The sequence below is a fragment of the Carassius gibelio genome, chromosome B22, assembly GCF_023724105.1.
Source record: "Carassius gibelio isolate Cgi1373 ecotype wild population from Czech Republic chromosome B22, carGib1.2-hapl.c, whole genome shotgun sequence".
In the NCBI taxonomy this organism is placed as follows: Eukaryota; Metazoa; Chordata; class Actinopteri; order Cypriniformes; family Cyprinidae; genus Carassius; species Carassius gibelio.
In genome coordinates this window covers 3,723,603-3,743,719 of record NC_068417.1, presented here as the reverse complement: position 1 = coordinate 3,743,719, position 20,117 = coordinate 3,723,603, and the positions used below count along the sequence as shown (strand labels likewise).

Here is a 20,117-nt window from a genome sequence, read left to right as displayed (position 1 = left end):
AGCTTACATTCCGGAGACGGGAAAACAACTGCCTGTAATGTTATGAGTTTTGTGTTCCAGCAAACTTTTAGTATCTTTTATTTTGAAAGAGATTTAATTTAAAAGGAATTTAATTATTTTTGTATTTCATGTATTTTACATGAATCTAATTTTATATATATATATATATATATATATATATATATATATATGGCACAGAGAAAAATGTACTTTGCAGAAAGTAAACAGTTTAAGTTTGAGTGACGTCACTTAGTGGCGCTGTCACGTGACGTCTGACTCTCTCAGTTCTACATGTGACTGAAGGGAGTAAGTTGTGTTTCTTTGCATCTCTGCATGTCGATTTATAAAAACGATAAAATGGTTAAAAATATGAGTAAATATAAGTGTAAAAAGTGTTAAAAAGATGGATTGAGTTTAGATGTTTGACTTTCTATGAAAAGTGAGATACATTTATCAAGTTTAAGAAACAAACGGTTTTAATGTGTTTGTTTAGTGTTGCCGTCCGCGTGCTAATTTAAAGTGGGTTTTTTTTTCCTTTTAATATAATTTTAAAATACAAAATTTTGGTGAATCGAGTCTGTATAAATGTTATGTTGCCTATTTGATTTTAGTTTAATGTGTGATTTTTATTTAAGTCATATGTGTATATATTTAGCCAAATGAGACCCTGAATTTGCAGTCATTGTGTTAATGGAGGACAGGGATTAATCTATTTGTCTCACATCACTCAGAGAGAACTGTTGGTGAGAGGATGTGTGTTTGATGATCCTGTGTCTTTTATTATTAAACTGCAGGTATGTTAACGACAAATCACTATACGATCACATAACTGCTTAAATATTGTCTTTTATTGAGTTATAATGAAGATGTCTCATGTTAAGTGTAGTGTTAATTTAAATGAGTGTGTATATGTTAAATTCATTTTATTTTGTTGTATAATTTGAGTTTATGTATATTTGTGTAAGAGATGAATAACTTATGTTATTCATAACTTGCAGTTCTACATGTGACTGAAGAGAACTTTTGGTGAGAGGATGTGTGTTTGATGATCCTGTGTCTTTTATTATTAAACTGCAGAACCTGATTCACCAAAGTGCTAGGAGTTGGTGTGTCATTTGTGGTGCTGAAGGAAATCCGCTACATGCCTACCAAACAGAAGAGAGAGAAAATGCCTCCTGTTGGATCTACTTGTTGCATGAACTGCTGCGAACTTCTACAAAGGATTGTGATTCTTGAAACAAAGTTACTTTCTGGACTTTCTGACTCCCTCTGCCAATGCATTGATGAAATTAATAGTTGGATGTGCCAGAGCCTTCCTCAGTTAAACAAGGAAAAAACTGAAGTCATTGCATTTGGAAACAAAGATGAAGTTTTCAAGGTGAATGCATACCTTGACTCTAGGGGTCAAACAACTAAAAATCAAGTCAGGAATCTTGGTGTGATTCTGGAGACAGACCTTAGTTTCAGTAGTCATGTCAAAGCAGTAACTAAATCAGCATACTATCATTTAAAAAACATTGCAAGAATTAGATGGTTTGTTTCCAGTCAAGACTTGGAGAAACTTGTTCATGCCTTTATCACCAGCAGGGTGGACTATTGTAATGGGCTCCTCACCGGCCTTCCCAAAAAGACCATTAGACAGCTGCAGCTCATCCAGAACACTGCTGCCAGGATTCTGACTAGAACCAGAACATCTGAGCATATCACACCAGTCCTCATGTCCTTACACTGGCTTCCTGTTACATTTAGGATTGATTTTAAAGTACTTTTACGCGTATATAAGTCACTAAATGACCTAGGACTGAAATATATTGCAGATATGTTCACAGAATATAAACCTAACAGAGCACTCAGATCATTAGGATCGAGTCAGTTAGAAATACCAAGGGTTCACACAAAACAAGGGGAGTCCTCCTTTAGTTACTATGCTGCCCGCAGTTGGAATCAGCTTCCAGAAGAGATCAGATGTGCTAAAACACTAGTCACATTTAAATCTAGACTTAAAACCCATCTGTTTAGCTGTGCATTTATTGAATGAGCACTGTGTCCGAACAGATTGCACTATGAAATGTGCTATATAAATAAACTTGCCTTGCCTTGCCTTGCCTACTTTGTGTGAAGGTCTTCTTTTACTTATTGATGAGTAGACCGTAGCCTAAGACTATCCTACATTTTGAAATTAACTCATTGTACATTTTTTAATGTTTTTTTTTTTTATTGTTACAGTGTTATATCATAATGTTATTGTTGTTTTACTAACTCATTTTATCTCATTTTACAATTACATTCATTTCGCAATCCGTCCCTTTGCGACACCTGGCGGTAGTTTCGCGAATGATTTTAACACGCGACTGAATAGGCTCTATGCACGACACAGTTCCGGGTTCGCGTGTACTAGGCTACCAACTTCCGGTTCTAATTCCTGTTTATACACGGACAGATATGGCTCTCTTTTATAGTCGCTGTCTTCAGGATTTACCTCGTCTCACAGTAAATGACATAGACCGTTTTGTAAAAACATCATGTGCCGCTCCCAAAAGCAAGCGGGAAAAGGGATTCAAAATGTATATCGGCAGCTATATCGACAACTATGAGGGTAAGTAGCTAATGTTATCTCAATGCATTGTAATCAAGAAACTGACGTGACTGAACTTGTTAACGTTGGCTATATTCTTTCACAATACTCTACTATATTAAAACAGACAAACTAGCACAGTGTAAGAACGAGTGTAATCCAGTTTAGAAATGTATGTTCATCTTTTTCCGTAACAGTGTCAATGAAAAACAAGGTGACAGGAGAGGTCAGCGTCAGGGCAGTCTGTCATAGATCCATGAGGAAAAATGAAAAGCCACATGAATTGAAAGTAGGGTGACTAGGGTCAATGTTAGGGAAATGGTTAGGCCTGCTGATAAGTTGCCCAGCTGATGAATAACATTATCTAAATGTACATGGTAGGGCTGCATGATTATGCCAAAAACCATAATTGTAGATTATTCCCTTGAAATTGTAATTGCGATTATAAAATGCATTAAGCCTCAAATATATATACGGTTTATTCACACACACACACACACACACACACCTATATATATATATATGTATATCTATGTGTGTGTGTGTGTGTGTGTGTGAGCTGTAGAAAGAAAAACACCAATCTTATCATCTTAAGCACACAGAATAATTTAAGTGAAAAAGTTCACCTACGTTATTCTGTGTGCTTAAGATGACAAGATTGGTGTTTTCCTTTCTGCAGCTCACAAACACACACACACACACACACACATATATATCTGAGGCTAAATGCAATAATTTTGTAATTGTGCCTTTAAACGATTACTTGTCATCTGTAATTGCGATTGCAAATTTGATTACTTGTGCAGCCCTAGTACATGGCTCAGTCTACTGTTTATGGATGTGAATGGATAGGTCTATGTGGCTCTAATCTACAATACAACTGTATGCTTTTATTAGTTATATTTTTCTCTTGTTAACAGTTTAGCTCTTAAGGGGTATTTCTCATCTAAGCTTCTATTTCTTCCTAGATGGTGTTAAAAGACTCGAAACCTGTAATTTTGGTGAGCACCCACTGCTCCTGTGTGGCGGGGTGTGCCTCATGCAACCATTTGGTTGCACTATTGTATCAAACAGCACATTTTTCACAATTAGGCATCCTTGCTGTACCCCCAGTGCACAGTTGCACAGAAACGGAGCAGACCTGGCATAAGCCAAGGACTTTGGTAAGTCATTTGTCTGTCATGTGAATTTTACCTATGCACATGTAACTATTGTGACGCCATGTCAAAATGTCTCATTGCTGTCAGGGTGTGAGGCCAGGTCCAGTGGGAGACATGGAGGTCCGCAAACCCCAAAATTCTACCGCTGTTTGTGTGAGGTGAGACTATATTACCTTTAGTTATATATATAGTTTAGCTATGTGTTGATGTGGTTAATATGTGTAATTAATATGCTGAATTTTATTTTTTTACATCTTTTCACTTCAACATTTTCAGAAGTTCTCTCTACAAAGCACTGGATGGGGAAATGCCAGATCTTGCCACATTGAGAGTGGAAGAAGTATATAGGGACTTTCCCCCTTTGCTTGCACCTCTGGTGACCACCATGGGCATGTCAGCGGAAGTCCCATTAGTTCAGTCAGCTTTTGGGGCTGTCCAGGCCGGGAGTGTGCTGTCATTTCAGCAAAAACCACCAGAAATGCGGGAAATCAACAACATCCCAGAAGCCCCTGCCCAACCTTCCCTTCCCATCCAAGGCTATAGGCTTGAGCCAACCACATGTGCCAATGTGTTATCAGAGGAGGAACATGTATATATGAAATCGCTACAGGTGTCATTCCACATGGCCCACAGGATTGAAGCTGCAACACGGGAGCAGAGCTCATGCCAGGAATGGCATCGACTGAGAAAGATGCGAGTTACATCTACACGCTTTCACGAGGCATGCCATGTTCGCTGTCATACATCAGCTGAAAATCTGGCACACAGAATTCTGAGGGGGACTGTCATGACGAAGGACATGAGGAGAGGTATCGATATGGAGCCAGTTGCCGTGACAGAGTACTGCAGTTTAAAAAATGTCAACTATTCACCCTGCGGGTTCATTATACACCCTGATGCTCCATGGCTGGGATGCTCCCCCGATGGAGTAGTGTTTGATCCTTCTGAAAACCCACCATTCGGCCTGCTGGAAATTAAATGCCCCAACATCAAGAGTTAGGTTGACTGTCCCTACCTGAAAATGTCTGATGGCTCTCTGCAGCTTAGGAGGCAGCACAAGTACTATTGGCAAGTACAAGGTCAGATCCTCCTGACAGGTTTGGAGTGGTGCGATTTTGTGGTATGTGCGCAGGAGGACATGCTTGTTGAGCGCATACACAAAAATTTAGATGTAATGTGTACCATTAGAGACAGAGGAGATCTTTTTTTTTTTTACCACTACCTACAGAAGTGTTTGTGTGTTTAAGTCATTTCAGATATAATGACTGTGTAAGTGTGGCCACATACCACTGGTGGTCCATTCAATTACACTGAAATTATTGTACAGTATTATATTTATCGTTTATTGTATCTTATGCAAACAATATATATATATATATATATATATATATATATATACACACACACTACATTTATACAAGATATACAATATAATACATATACCTATCTATAATATTACATATACATGTATATATATATACATATCTTTATACAGCATTATATTTATTGTATTATTCATAGTCATTTACACAAAACAATATTTACATACACTATATTTATACAGTATATATATACACACCTATTTTATTACAGTATATATACACATTATCTTTATACAGCATTATATTTATTATATGTATACATTATATACAATATATACCTATCTATTATATTACATTACACATGTATATACTATATCTTTAGGTTCTTATAGTTTTTTTTGTGTTATTATAATAAAATATGTATAAGGAAACTGTCTGAGTTTTGTCTGTTGATCAGAGGTATTAATACAGAACAGAGTGTGAAATCCATAGTATTTACATAAGAATATGTACAATATTTATACAAACCCTAGCACATCATCAAGTTGTTAGACTCAGTGGCTCCATGCCTTGACAAGTGGTCCACATTGGTAGTTCACAAGCAAACATGCCACTGTGAACAGTTGGTTTATGCTACCAGAAATTGACAAGGGAATGATTGTGTCAAACAACTTATGCTCTTTAACGCGACGGATAAGACATTCAACATGTACCCTGAGCCTAGCCACAGACTGAGTGTGTGTCACTTCATCAGCTGACATTTGTTTTCCATTGGTCAGGAAAACAGGCCGGTGGATTTTACATGGCACCAGGCTATCAATTAAGAAGCCCTTATCCACCATGATGGCCATGTCAGGGGTAAGAAGGTTAATGATCCCTGACTGTTTGAACAGCTCCTGGTCACTAATAGACCCTGCATACAGTGCAGAAACAAATGTTATTGCACCATGAGTTGCCATTCCTACTAAAGCTTTGAAGGTGCAGTGAGACTTGTAATTTGAAAAGACCTCACTTTGTAGTAGCAAAGAGGAAGGTGTTTGTCAGCGGATCTCTGTGCAATCCAGGATAACCTGTGTGTCTCGAAATTGATGGAATTCTTCTGGCAGATGGGCTCGTACTTTCTCTTTTGGCATCCAAATGCACACTGACCCCAGGACAAAGTACAGGAAGTTGGCCCAGGTTGTTATGATGCGGCTTACAGTGGTCTGATGTACTTGAAACCGATGACCAAGGTCCTTTTGCTTGAGGCCCAAAGCAAGATGCATCAAGAACAGGAAGAACTCATCTATTGCAGGAAGTGCCCGAGTGTTTCCAGGCTCCTTGAAGACTTTGGAGTTGGTGACACGAATCATCCTGTGAGTTGCCGGTTCAATCAGTTCCCAGAAGGCCATCAGGTGGTTGTATGTTGCAAATCTGTCAAGAAAAAAAAAAAATGTGCATTGGTTCTCACATGGCATAAAATACTTATACATGGCTTTGTAGTAAGTTTAAAGAACTACAAGTAACTGAATCAACAATCTTGCAATATTGAGTCATGACAATTATGGAATTTGCTATGTATAATTAAACTAACTCTGGTTGCTGTTGAAGACAACAGCTGGTGTTCATACTTATAATTATGTTGTTGTTATTATTTTGTCAGTGTAGAATACGTGTAGCTATCGTATACAACTCCAATAATATTTATCAGAAATGTGGACCAGTGTTTTCAGGACAGTGGTAATACTATTACAAATGTTTACCACAGGCAATACAATCTTACCTTGTATAAAAGCGAATGTCCTCATCGGACCCAGCAAATCTACTGAGACCAAAGCGGTGCATCATCTTTGTTTGCTCCAACTGCTTCCGTACATCTTCTATCTCTCTTTTTAACTCCTCGTTTTCATGTAGAACCATGTCCACAGCTGCAGCTTCGGGAACTGAACAATAATCATGTCCAGTGCTCTCCACATCGTAGTCCATATCTTCCTGTTCTGCGTCCGAGTCAGGATCAGGGGTCAGCGGTCTCTCTCGACGTTCCCAAACACTCAACCTCTGCGGCTGCTCCTGGTAGTGGTTCCACTCAAACAGTGTAGGGAAAACACCTTTTTTCAGACGTTTCAGACGAGCCCCTTCCATAAAGTCATCAGATCTGAAATGAACGCTACACACCTTTGTGTTTTTGTTGACTTGGAAGTCATCTCTCCTGATCTGACAGAGCCACTTTTTTCTGAGATCCTCTTCCACTGGAAATGAATGGAAACTAACCGTAGAGTTGTATCTTGCCGACACAACGCACAACGGCACACAACAATGTTCCGATCTAGGTCGCATTAGCTTTTGGTATCGGAAAACCTTTTTCTCCATGGTTAAGATGTCAAAAACGATATATACTAACAACCAGAAATGTTGAGGGAAATGTTTGTCGCTTTTAAGTTTCGCGCTATACCCAACGATCTCGCGAGGTTTAGCGTCAGATGTAAAGAGGGACCGGAAACTGTTAGCCCAGTAGAGAGTGTAGTCGGAAACACGTCACGATTCCCGCTGCATAGAGCCTATTACAGTTAATGCCCAATTAGCATGTCTACCTACTGTATGGCAGCAATACGAGAAACTCGTGACAATCTGATATCTCGTGTTCCTTAGGGTCTCGTTAACTGTTTGTGTCATCGATTAGTGTGGCATTCAGTTTTAGCTTGTTCCTCTACACTTGGTATAAACTGTTGAGATTCAGCAGATTCGTGGGACTCACCGGCTGTATGCTGAGAGGGTCCATGACGACGGTCTGCTAAGTGTTCCGTCTGTTTTGGAAGTCCAGAAAGTAACTTTGTTTCAAGAATCACAATCCTTTGTAGACGTTCGCAGCAGTTCATGCAACAAGTATCCAACAGGAGGCATTTTCTCTCTCTTCTGTTTGAATGTAGGCAGTTGTTATCCCGTCTCAGGAATGTAAGCTGTTAGGCAAAGTCTTCTTTCTGTAGTTTTATTCCCGTCTCAAAGAGTTTTTAGTTTTAGTGTTTGTGCCAAAAATCTGTTGTTTGATCACTGTGCTGATCTCTTGAAGTAAAAGTCAGAGAAAAGTACAGAAATAAGAAGCAAAGCGCAGAGCAGTAAGCTAGAACGTCCGAACTGTAGCGAAGCCAGAAGCAATGAATCAGGAGCTTGAAGGTAGCTGTTTAGTTCAGCTTCAATAGCCTGCTATTCTGTGAGATCAGATGTTGCAGCAGACTTAGTGTAGGACTTCTTGAGAAATCTGCCCAGTGTCTTCTGCAATTTGGCTGGAGTAGCAGCACCCCTGTCACCTTTGCCTCCTCCCAGCACTCTAGCTCTAGGTCTCGTGCTGTCATGGCATGGCAGGACCCACACCCAGTGGGTGAATCTGTGATCAACTTGAGATTTTGTTCTCGTTTCTTTTTCAATGAGAAGTAAAAGGCACTGACTGTAAAAAAGGCCCCCTCGTGGCCGCTAAGCATCAGACACTTTACTGGGACTCTCTCTCTCCTATGGGAAGATTACTTGCTTCACCTGGACTCTTAGCCAATCACAAGTTGACTCAGGATCGCTGCACGCTGGTAGCATTCTGTCCGAGACTTTTGCCAGTAGTGTACGCTAACTGCACGGACTTAAAACCCGTTTTACAACTGCTTTATCCTGTGTGTGTCTTTACAAGTAAGAATCTGTAATTTGTTGTTCCTTTACTGTCATTGCTGAGGCTAGATTGGTAGTGTTTTGTCTTTTTAATGTTGCTAATTTAAGCTCAGGTTTTTTCTGCCCGATTAGGCTTCGTGTTGTGATGTTTCTTCCTATGTATCAATGTATAATTCTCCACTCGGGCATTATTCTTTGGTTACACATTGTATAATACCAGTTATGTACCCTCTGCGCATAGTTTGTAAGCTTTTGCAGCGATATTCGCCTTTAACCCAGTTAATTGGTTATAGAGCACGCACTGTCCGCATGTACACTGGTCATCACGTGACACCTCTCAGAGCGGCCTGTTGTAGTTGTTTATGTGACCAGCAGAGGGAGCCTTCTTCTTCTTCTTCTTCTTTTAGAGTTTAACTGGCGGTTGGCAAACCAACTTAAGGTGCATTTACCGCCATCTACCAGACAGGAGTGTGGTCGTCGAGAATAGTCAGAGGGAATTATTCACCTATGCGCATACTTATTATATAAATATGTACATATTAAATACAGTAGAACAACCCCGTATTTTTGAGAAACCTCATAACTTGATTTTTAACAGTTTTAGATACATCTCCTAATAAATTAACTAAAGTAAGCGCTTTCCCTTCTTTATATAGGACTGATGTTAAACAACTACGCTCTTCCATATAATTATTACACTCTATTAGGACATGTTCAACTGTTTCTGGCTGACCACAATAATCACAACCTCCTGTCTGATGTTTCTCTTTACGGAGTAAAGATCTATTGAGACCTGAATGGCCAATTCTTAAACGTGTCAGCACTGCCTCTTCTCTCCTACTTCCATCCCTAGATCTACCCCCTCCCACATTTCTTTGCACACAGTAAAGATGTCTGCCAGTGTCATTATTATCCCACTGCTCTTGCCACATCCCAATCACTTTTTCCTGAATAATAGATTTCCCTTCAGCTTTGCATAGAGAGACATTGATGTTAACCTCATCCAATTTCAAGGCCTGTTTAGCTAGAATATCCACCTGTTCATTTCCATCAATACCTACATGGGCAGGGACCCAAACAAACTGAACATAAACACCTTTACTATGCAGCTGGAACAATATATGGTAAACTTTGTATATTAGATCTAGTCTGCATGACTTTCCTGTTTTTATGCTCAATAATGCAGCTTGACTGTCTGAGGCAACTACAGCTCTGTTTATGCCCCCAATATAATTCATAACCAACCAATTAAGAGCTAAAGCAATGGCAGTGAGTTCGACAGTATACACGGCAAGATAATCAGAAGTTCTTCTTTTAATTTTGATGTTATATTGTGTAATACTCACTGTCGCTCCTGTTCTGCCATTGTTGGGATCTTTAGACCCATCGGTATACAGTACAAGGTGTTCTTTAAACTGCGCAAAGTAATTTTGAACAACAAGTCATTCTGGGTTACCGCTACTTTCCTTTTTCAATGCCAGTTGTAGCTGCAAGTCCACTACTGGCATAATAAACAGCCATGGAGGTATTGATGAACATGGTACTGTCGAACTGAACTCAAATTGCGTCAGGCCTACATTCTGGGCTTTTTTATCTACAATCCACCCAAAACTATAGTAGTTAGACTTCTGATGTTCCCAACAATCATTCAACACAGCTTTTGCTGGGTGAACACAGCTATGACCCTGGAGATTGACCCAGTACGCATACATTAGCTTAACTCTCCTTAACCGCATCAGAAGTTCTCCAGTCTCAACCTGCAAAGCAGCAATAGGAGATGATCTAAAAGCTCCACAACAAATACGCAACCCTTGTGACTGTTCTCTGTCCAACCTAATCAAATGACTTTCAGCTGCTCCCATGTATGATAAACAGCCATAATCTAGGGAAGACCTCATGAGAGTCTGGTAAATCCTCAACAATGCCCCTTTTGCAGCTCCCCAGTTATGACCAGACAAACACCTCAACAAATTATTGACTTTTTTACACTTAATTTGAACATACTCTATATGCTGTAGAGGGAGGCTTTGTATAGCGAATGGTTTATGCTTTCTCATTGTTAAAGTTGTAGCAGCTTAGAACCATTGCACAGCCTTTTTCATTCTTTTAATGCCAGTTTCGGCCATGTTAAAATAATATTATTGTATTTTATTTCTGCTGTATTGTAGAATAGGATACAGTTAATACAAATAATGGTTTGTTTGCATGATAATCATTCATTTTCATTCAACTAATTATGTTTGTTTTCACTTCTTTATTGTTTCAGAACCACACACATCAATGTACAGTTCAATCATGCAGTTGTAAACCCAATAAATACTTCCAATGAAGAAATCTTGTGTGATTCTGACCGATCACCTGCTGTGAGCTCTAGCTAACGATCCACAAACTATCAAAATTCAAAGAAGCCATTCCTCTTCTATACACTGACCACATTTTTTTTTTGCACACACCCATGGCTCTTTGGATTCTCTGGTTTCTCATATTCCCCTCTGCTGATGAAGAAATCAATATAGGCACATGTTTAGAATCTTTAAAAGGCAAAGATGATTACAAAAATTACTTGTTTGTGATGATGATAAATTACAATGTAATGAGATTTTCAATTAACGAGAAACTACATTTAGACCACACATACTAGGGCTGTCTTTTTATCCTACAAATCTGAGTTAAATAAAGGCTAGTTCACACTGCCCCAATAAACTGATATAATGACTTAAAGGGTTAGTTCACCCAAAAATCTAAATTATGTAATTAATAACTACCGTGAGACCTCCGTTTATCTTCAGAACACAGTTTAAGATATTTTAGATTTAGTCCGAGAGCTCTCAGTCCCTCCATTGAAGCTGTGTGTACGGTCTACTGTCCATGTCCAGAAAGGTAAGAAAAACATCATCAAAGTAGTCCATGTGACATCAGAGGGTCTGTTAGAATATTCTGAAGCATCGAAAATACATTTTGGTCCAAAAATAGCAAATACAACTTTATTCAGCATTGTCTTCTCTTCTGTGTCTGTTGTGAGAGAGAGTTCAAATCAAAGCAGTTTGTGATATCCAGTTCACGAACAAATCATTCGATGTAACCGGATCTTTTTGAAACAGTTTACCAAATCGAACTGAATCGTTTTAAACGGTCCGTGTCTCCAATACGCATTAATCCACAAATGACTTAAACTGTTAACTTTTTTTTAATGTGGCTGACACTCCCTGAAAAGCAGAGACATATAAGGGAGTGGGGGAGCGAGTGACAGGTGGGGAAGAATCAGCTCGTGATCTGCACAACCCCGTCACGATCAGTGCTGATTGCCCAGACCACGAGCTACTGAACAGACAGGACAACACAGACCACAGGGGAAGCTGAGACGGCACCCTGCACCGTGACAGTACCCCCCACCTCAGGGATGCCTCCTGGCGTCCCCGGAGGACTCGCCATGACGCTGATGAAATTGATCAATGAGAGCGCGATCCAGAATGTCGTGAGCCAGAATCCAGCATCTCTCCTCCGGACCATAACCCTCCCAGTCTACCAGATATTGATGACCTCTACCCCTACGCCGCACATCAATGAGTTGCCGTACAGTATAGGCAGGCGACCCCTCGATGAGCCTAGGAGGCGGAGGGGCAGAGGTCAGGGGCTGAAGGGGGGAGCAAAAGGCGGGTTTATTCTTAGAAACGTGGAAAACCGGGTGGATCCTTCTAAACTGAGGGGGCAATTAGAGCCAGACCGTCACTGTACTTAGCCCCCACTTTACATGTGTGGTCAGAGAGTCTGGTTGTCTACTAAGGACATTAACTTCAGACTGCCCTCACGTAAACTGGGACCCAAATTTCTTAGACCATTTATCATCGCCAAAGTGCTTTTTATCAGTTTAATCTGCCCTTGCTGAATACAAGTAATATCTTAAAGAAAGAAAAAAAACTTTCTGACCCCAAACTATTGAACACTAGAATATATTGAATAGATTTATAGAACAGAATAATGACCAATTACAACTTCATCAGAACATTAAGTAGATATTATAGATAATTATAGATAAATCAATCCCCTAAGGGGCACCAGTAGAGCTCTGCTGATCTCTGATCTCTTATGTTACAGTGCAACTTTAATAGAAGTCTCCATTTTAGATGCTGTAGCATGGCTGCTCTTCATTCCAGCATCTACCTGAGAAAGAAAACAACAATTAAAATGTAAATATGTGTGTGTATATATATATATATAAACCTAAACAAAGTCAAAGTTTCCTCCTCAGGAAGTCTCCCAGGGCACTTATTTATTTATTTTTTGTGGAACTTTTTTTAAAGTTAATAATAAATAAATATATGCTGTACTGAAAGCAGAGATACACAGAGAGTGACAGAGTGTGAATAACTAAATGAGACAATGAGATAGCAGTGATTGAGAGTGAGATTAAGGGAAAACTGAATGAAAGACTAAAATAATTAATGTACAACATTGTCAAATTTCAGTTCTGAAGACGTTGACTCACATACAGATCCATATCCAATATGCATGTGTTGTGTTAATTTTTTTTCCCATTTCAACAACAGAAGGCATTACTGAGTACATAATTAAAAATTGTTTTAACACAAGGTTAAATTATATTCTGGCAAAACACTGCGATATTACTGGGGTGACCCTGAATAGTCGACGATTCAATGATTCAATAGGAGGAGCCCGATTTGACCACCAATCTCACAGTTGAATATTCACGGCTGTATGATCATGCCATTTTGGCTATAAATGCTCAAATATATATATATATATATATATACATATATATATATATATATATATATTTATATATATAAATTTTTTACATAATATATGTGTGTGCTGTGTATATTTATTATGTATATATGTTTATCAATTTGCACTGGCTACAAATAGCTGCTCACATAAAATTCAAGGCATTGATGTTTGCATACAAAACTAACACTGGCTCTACACCCCTTTACCTAAATTACTTCAGACTTATGTGCCTCTAGAAGCTTGCGTGAACGAATATGTTATGTTTATATATTAAATATATTTATAAATATATATAAATATAAGAATATAAATATAAAAACATATATACACATGTAAATATATAGGCCTACAGTAAAAAATATATAAATATATACTGTATGTGTGTGCATTTATATATTGTGCATATTTAAAAAACACACTACACATACATATATTATGTCAACAAAAACCTATATAATTTTTTTTAAATATACAATTAATGGCTATTAGTGCTGTCAAACAATTAATTGCTATTAATCGCATCCAAACTAAATGTTCATAAATTTACTATGTATATAAATACAAACATTTATTTATATTTAATATATTTAATATAAAAACATAATTTTTTTTCTTAAATACATGCATGTGTGTATATTTATATATATATATATCAATCAATCAATCACCTTTATTTATATAGTGCTTTAAACAAATTACATTGCGTCAAAGCTCTGAACAACATTCATTAGGAAAACAGTGTGTCAATAATGCAAAATGATAGTTCAGGCAGTTCATCATTGAATTCAGTGATGTCATCTCTGTTCAGTTGAAATAGTGTCTGTGCATTTATTTGCAATCAAGTCAATGATATCGCTGTAGACATAATACTTTTGCACTTAACACACACATACAGTATATTATAAAAAAAAAAAAAAAAACCCAGGGTGCCCACAGAAAATCCCCATAGGGCCCCAAATGACCAAACTGCTATGGCCCACAGCAGTTTTGCCCACGGGGGCCCCATGCGGGTTTCGTGTGGGCAAGTCCACTGTGGGCTTGCCCACCGAAAACCATCATGGGGGCCCAAAAGGGCAAACCCACAGTGGACCCGCATGGGCTAACCCACAGACGGCCCCAAGTGAGCAAAACTGCTGTGGGCCCCGCATGGGCTAACCCACATGGGGCCCACGTGGGTTTAGTGTGGGTTTGCTCTGCCCACACTGTCCCACAGAAATACCACAGTGGGCCCGCGCGGGCATGTTTGCGCTGCTAGCCTTGCTTGTTGACGGAGTAGCATTGACCCGCCTTTTCATTCTCTCTGTGTGGTCGTTTGGTGATACATCTTTAGGTGATGGAATAGGCTGGTTGTGTTGCCAATCTTGGTTTTATAAACATATATTTTACAGATCGTTTTATCTGCGCCTCGTCACTTTTCAGATAACACAATTTCATCATCTTTGGATAATAACTCGGGGTTAGTTTCATTTTCGTCGCTGCTTCAACTCATTATTTTTTTCTTGTCATTGTGTTAAGTTTGCTTTACAAAATGCGGTAGGAAATGGATTTTGTACTTTGACATGCACGTGCATGCTGATTGGCTGTCACATATTTCTGCTGTGTGATTGGCTCTTTGATCAATCCATATAGAATAAAAATGTCCAGAGCTTATCATCGTTATCGACATATATCTTATCGCGATTTAATATGATATCGTTTATCGGCTCAGCCCTATGCATACTGTATGACTCCTCTTTGCTCAGTGCAGTCCATTCAAACGCTCAGAGAGCGAGCAGCCAGCTCTCCTAACTCCCCCAAATTATCTATCTAAACCCCACACATAGGCACTAGACTAGTTATCTTAGTTGCAAGACAAACCCTAATGGTCTCGAGCAACCCCAAGCAATCCCCTTTTTTTTCTGTTACATTCGCACCCCCGAGACTCTCTCTTCCTTTATTCACTTCTGCTCCAGATGAGTTCAGTCATCTGGCCCTGGCCTCCGTCAATGGGAAGAGAACGTGTTGCAACAAAACCTGAGTAAGATGGACCAAAGCTAACAAAACAATGTCCCCAGGTTTCACTACACTATTTTTTGCAGCACTCTTTAAATATTAATTAGCCTATAAGTGATTGGGTTTCAGCACAGTGCAATCTCTTGATAACAAGATGTACAGTATGCAATAAACACAATACCCCACAATACACTCAACAGGTTTTTTTTTTTAGACTATAGATCGTGTTTATTTGGGCATATTTCCTGACATTGTGAAGAACAGACGGGACAAATAATGGAAGAGTTTCTTTATTTTATCTACTCTTTTTTTTTCTTTTTCTTTTTGCTTTTGCTTTCACTTTTGCAGTGCCCTGCTTTTGGTTGTTGCCCTACCCATGTGATTCTCGTGACTGTATGCATCTAGTCCAATCAGAAATCTACTGACGTAAATGCGTGCAGACGAAGACTGCAGCGCTTACTTCCGTTCGTTTTTACAGTTCTCAGAATTCGAATTGGCTCTCTTCAAATATGAAACTTCTCTCGAGGTTTCCTTTCCCTGTAAGGTAAGTCTTAAAATTGGTTTTGATGTTTATGAGCGGCCAAACTATCCAAAAAAAAGGCCTTATGAAGTGTCGCAGGAAGTAACTAACTATTTATGACGAAGGTAAAATGGTGTCTACAAGAACCGCATGCGCAGGGTAAGCTTTGCGAAACTGTAGGCTACATAACATAGCAAGCGTAAATAAATTGTAGATTTGTAAAAGTCTACGTTGCATTTCAAGTGTAAGATTTGCAGCCTTGTACTGTTTACTGTATTATGAAACTGCAGCGTCTCTTCTGATATCAACCTGATAAATAAACCTGTTTGTGCCTCGTTTAGAGCTCTTGGTGAGTTGTTGATAAATTATGATTTAAAGAACAAATGAGATGGAGACTCTTAATGTCTAGCATAGACAGGATAACATCAGCATGAATGAAGTTTCAACAAGAGACAAAATGAAAGATAATCTCAATGTATTTTGATGAAATCCCACACAGAGGTATTTATCATCTAAAATTTTAATTGTGCATATTAACAGCTGTCAACCATGTCAGTACACAAATGAGTGCTCTAAACGTATCTACACAGCACATTTTCTTATTTTGGTCCTGTGGACCACTTAACCTTAACACTTCTGATTGGCTACTGCTTTCAAAAAATAAACAAACTTCTCTGCCATTGGCTACAATTCTCACTCATTATTGACTTTGCTAATAAAAGTACATTGTTACAGTATCAACTGAGGATGCTCTTGCTTTCATTTCAGGGTGCATATATGTAAATATGTAAAACTTTGCGTTGTTTTTTTTTCAAATGATTTCTGATCAAACATTAATTGACTCACTCTAGAACTGCTGTGGACTGCCCCCTGCTCTGAGTGTATGTGTGTGTGTATGTGTGTGTGTGTGTGTGTGTTCACTACCCATTCATCTGTGTGAGTGCACGCAGGTGAGATAAATTCAGATCACAAATTCCTAGAAGGGTTACTTAAACTTACTTACGTAAACTATCACTCAGTTATGAACAAGTCCCATGCAGTTGAATTATTAGTAATATCATTAAATCCTGCAACTGCTGATTACACTAATTTAATCAGATGCAAAGAAGCACCAAGAAAAGACACAACACAAGTTGTCTTCAGCCACTCTTATTTGAAACCATCTCAGGGCCAGTAGGTGGTCCTTACAGAAACATCATCATGTACTAGTTACTGAAATAAATGCTTTTCAGATGTTAGATAAGTATGTGTTAATTTCCTCTGTGTTTTTAGCCCCAGGCCACTTCTTGAAAATGGCAGAAATGAATAAACGTCTGAGTTTGGTTTTACTGGGAAAAATAGGAGCTGGGAAAAGTGCATCAGGAAACACAATTCTGGGACGACCAGCTTTTAAATCAAAGAGAAGTTTAACTTCTGTCACACAAGACGTAGTTGTTGAATCTGGGACTGTCTGTGGCCGACTGGTCACTGTTTATGACACACCAGGATTATTTAACCCAAAGCGGAGTGCTAAAGAAATTCAAGAAATACACACACGTGTTCTTCAGGAATGTGAGTCAGGTCACTGTGTGTTTCTGCTGGTCATCAAAGTTGGCAGATTCACTGAAAAAGAGAGAAAAACTGTGGAGAATATTGAAAACCTCCTGGGAGGAAAACGCTTGAAGAAAACCTGGATTCTCTTTACTGGAAAAGATGAACTGGAGGAAGAAGACACGACAATCGAAAAATTAATCAATGAAACTGAACCACTGAAGAAACTTGTTCAGAAATATGATCAGAGATACCACGCGTTCAACAACGAGATAACTGGAGATGCTACACAAGTTCAAGAGCTGTTAACAAAAATATGTAGATACACAATAGGTGAGTTTTTATAGGAAATATTGCATCAATATAAATTAATCTTTCTGTCCCATTTACATTTCTGATGCCATCTATTTCATCAGTGGTAATTCAAGAATTCATTACTAATAATCTGTGAGGAAATATTTACTTTGGGTGAAGGTTTTTTTTTTTTTATCTAGCCACTTTGCTAAATAAAAAGTGATTAAATGTATGTTCTGCTGCTGGATTCTGGTTATTTTGATCCGTGATGCTGGATTAAGATCAAGATCATAACATGTTACATATCACATGTGTTACTGTATGATGAGAGGACTGTGGACACTGAATATCTGATCTGATTCTTTACAGTGAGGATTGTTCTTCTGGGTTCGAGCGTGTCAGAAAACAGTCTGGTGGGGAACTTCATCTTAGGACGAGCAGCGTTTGACAGTGAAGCTCCTCCAGATGTTGTAGAGAGAGTCGGAGGAAGACTGAAGGACAGACACGTGATGGTCATCAACAGTCCTCAGCTGCTCCAGAGGAACATCTCAGATCATCAGATCACACAGACAGTGAGAGAGTGTGTGCATCTGTCTGATCCAGGACCTCATGTGATCCTTCTGCTCCTCAAACATGAGCCGTGTTCAGCAGAAGATCAGGAGCGTGTGGAGAAGGTGCTGCTCACTTTCTCTGAGCAGGTTTATCAACACACCATGGTGCTCACAACACAAGAGACCAATGAAACCAGTGTCGTCCTACAGAACATCATTCAGAAGTGTGCAAACAGACACTTCAGTCTTCAGAGGAGCAGCTCTCCAGATGATCTCCTGCAGATGTTTGAGGACATTGTGAAGATGAATGATGGACTTCACCTGGAGTGTGATGAAGGTTCACAGTATTTCACAATGTATGGTATGGTGTGATGAAATGTGATGTTTATATAGATACATTAACGTTTTTATTTTCTTCTGTTCTCAGTTTCAGAGTGTAAAAAGCTGAATCTGGTTGTGTGTGGGAGTGATGGGACATTGAAATCCTTCATATCACATCTGATCCTGCAGCAGACAGACAGAAGATCAGACAGGGAGCTTCATGTAATAGATCTTCCAGCTCTCATCCGTCTCTCAGAAGAGGAAGTGATGCGTCAGACTCACCGCTGTGTGTCTCTCTGTCATCCTGGAGTTCATGTGTTCATCCTCATCATTCCTGATGATACACTTAATAATGAAGACAGAGCAGAAATAGAGAAGATCCAGAGGATCTTCAGCTCTAGAGTCAACAAACACATCATGATCCTCATAAAGCAGAGTTCAGATCATCAGACAGGAGAACTAAATGAAGAAACACAGTCTGTCATTGAGAGATTTGGAGGACGACATCATTTCATTGGGCCAAACACACAGGTGTCCACATTGATGGAGATACTGGAGCAGATGGTTGAGGAAAACAGAGGAGAGTTTTTCTCCACAGAGACATTGATGGATGCACAGATGGAAAAACTGCTGAAATTTGAAGAGATGAAGAAGAAAATTCAGTCACTAGAAACACATTTACTGTCACAAGGTAATGAGCAGAACGTCTTATGTTACCAATGTTACCATAGTTCCCTGATAGGGAACGAGACACTGCATCCTCTAGGGGCCACTATGGGGAACACCTCATCATGACCCAAGTCTGAAGCATACTTAGAAAAACTCAGTGTTGGCCGGTGAAAGCCTCTGACAACACTACCGGCATGACTATAAATAAGCACCAGGAGGACACGTCATTTACTTCTTCATCTGAAGCTTGCTTCCGAAGCATGACAGGGAGCTAGAGGACGCAGTGTCTCGTTCCCTACTTAGGAAACTATGGTTACATTCGTAACCTGAGACATTCCCTTTCAAGGGAACTTCGAACTGCGTCCTCTAGGGGTTGCTATGGGGAACAGTATACCCACGCCGCCATGCTGAGGGGAATGCAGGCCAGAATCAAGGCGAGCACTAAGTACCAACTCTACCATTTCATTGGGAGTTGCCCCTGGGATGTTTAGATGGCTGTCCATGACATTATCCCTTACGGCCAAAGGCCTAAGCTACATACCCAATTTACCTGTAGGGCCTCGGCCCGGGGTAGAGCTGAAGGCTTGGAATCACGAAAGATTCCTTTAAAGGGATACGGCTAAGAACCTAGCATGTTATACCAAGTCTTGCCTGTCACACAGGGGCTACCACTAGCTTTCGCATAAGCTTGCTAAAAGAGCTGTCTCGACAGTTCTCTAGTAGCAACACCTTGTTTAGATAGGTATCCGAGGATACATGGGTGGAGTGGCGCCCAAGATGGACGGGGCTTTTACCGACTCAAGA

At 39.3% G+C, this 20,117-nt stretch overlaps 3 protein-coding genes across 3 annotated transcripts in view; 2 read left to right on the top strand and 1 right to left on the bottom strand.

The window, feature by feature from the left end:
• Positions 1 to 2,358: 2,358 nt before the first annotated feature.
• On the top strand, positions 2,359 to 5,115 carry LOC127987593 (uncharacterized). The gene is made up of 4 exons (XM_052589966.1): positions 2,359 to 2,596; positions 3,544 to 3,738; positions 3,823 to 3,893; positions 4,012 to 5,115. Exons 1-4 carry the CDS (start codon positions 2,591 to 2,593, stop codon positions 4,733 to 4,735), a joined length of 996 nt encoding a protein of 331 aa, XP_052445926.1. The 5' UTR covers positions 2,359 to 2,590; the 3' UTR covers positions 4,736 to 5,115.
• Positions 5,116 to 5,174: 59 nt separating this feature from the next.
• On the bottom strand, positions 5,175 to 7,248 carry LOC127987605 (uncharacterized). The gene is made up of 2 exons (XM_052589980.1): positions 6,820 to 7,248; positions 5,175 to 6,470 (listed from the first exon to the last, which is right to left on the bottom strand). Exons 1-2 carry the CDS (start codon positions 7,176 to 7,178, stop codon positions 6,098 to 6,100), a joined length of 732 nt encoding a protein of 243 aa, XP_052445940.1. The 5' UTR covers positions 7,179 to 7,248; the 3' UTR covers positions 5,175 to 6,097.
• An 8,599-nt stretch (positions 7,249 to 15,847) lies between these two features.
• Positions 15,848 to 20,117, top strand: part of LOC127987559 (uncharacterized) — a 1,718,354-nt gene continuing 1,714,084 nt past the window's right edge. Inside the window, exons 1-4 of the mRNA XM_052589927.1 lie at positions 15,848 to 15,972; positions 17,221 to 17,811; positions 18,142 to 18,660; positions 18,751 to 19,335. Of these exons, the coding sequence (XP_052445887.1) occupies positions 17,241 to 17,811; positions 18,142 to 18,660; positions 18,751 to 19,335 (1,675 nt within the window). The 5' untranslated portion in view covers positions 15,848 to 15,972; positions 17,221 to 17,240. The remainder of the gene's footprint in view (positions 15,973 to 17,220; positions 17,812 to 18,141; positions 18,661 to 18,750; positions 19,336 to 20,117) is intronic.

Excerpts from the sequence above, each read along its gene's own strand:
- LOC127987593 (XM_052589966.1), top strand. Across the intron at positions 3,739-3,822 it reads GGCATAAGCCAAGGACTTTG|GGTGTGAGGCCAGGTCCAGT; the intron begins GTAAGTCATTTG and ends CATTGCTGTCAG. Across the intron at positions 3,894-4,011 it reads TCTACCGCTGTTTGTGTGAG|AAGTTCTCTCTACAAAGCAC; the intron begins GTGAGACTATAT and ends CAACATTTTCAG.
- LOC127987605 (XM_052589980.1), bottom strand. The coding sequence starts at position 7,178 with ATGGAAGGGGCTCGTCTGAAACGTCTGAAAAAAGGTGTTTTCCCTACA. Across the intron at positions 6,471-6,819 it reads GACATTCGCTTTTATACAAG|ATTTGCAACATACAACCACC; the intron begins GTAAGATTGTAT and ends TTTTCTTGACAG.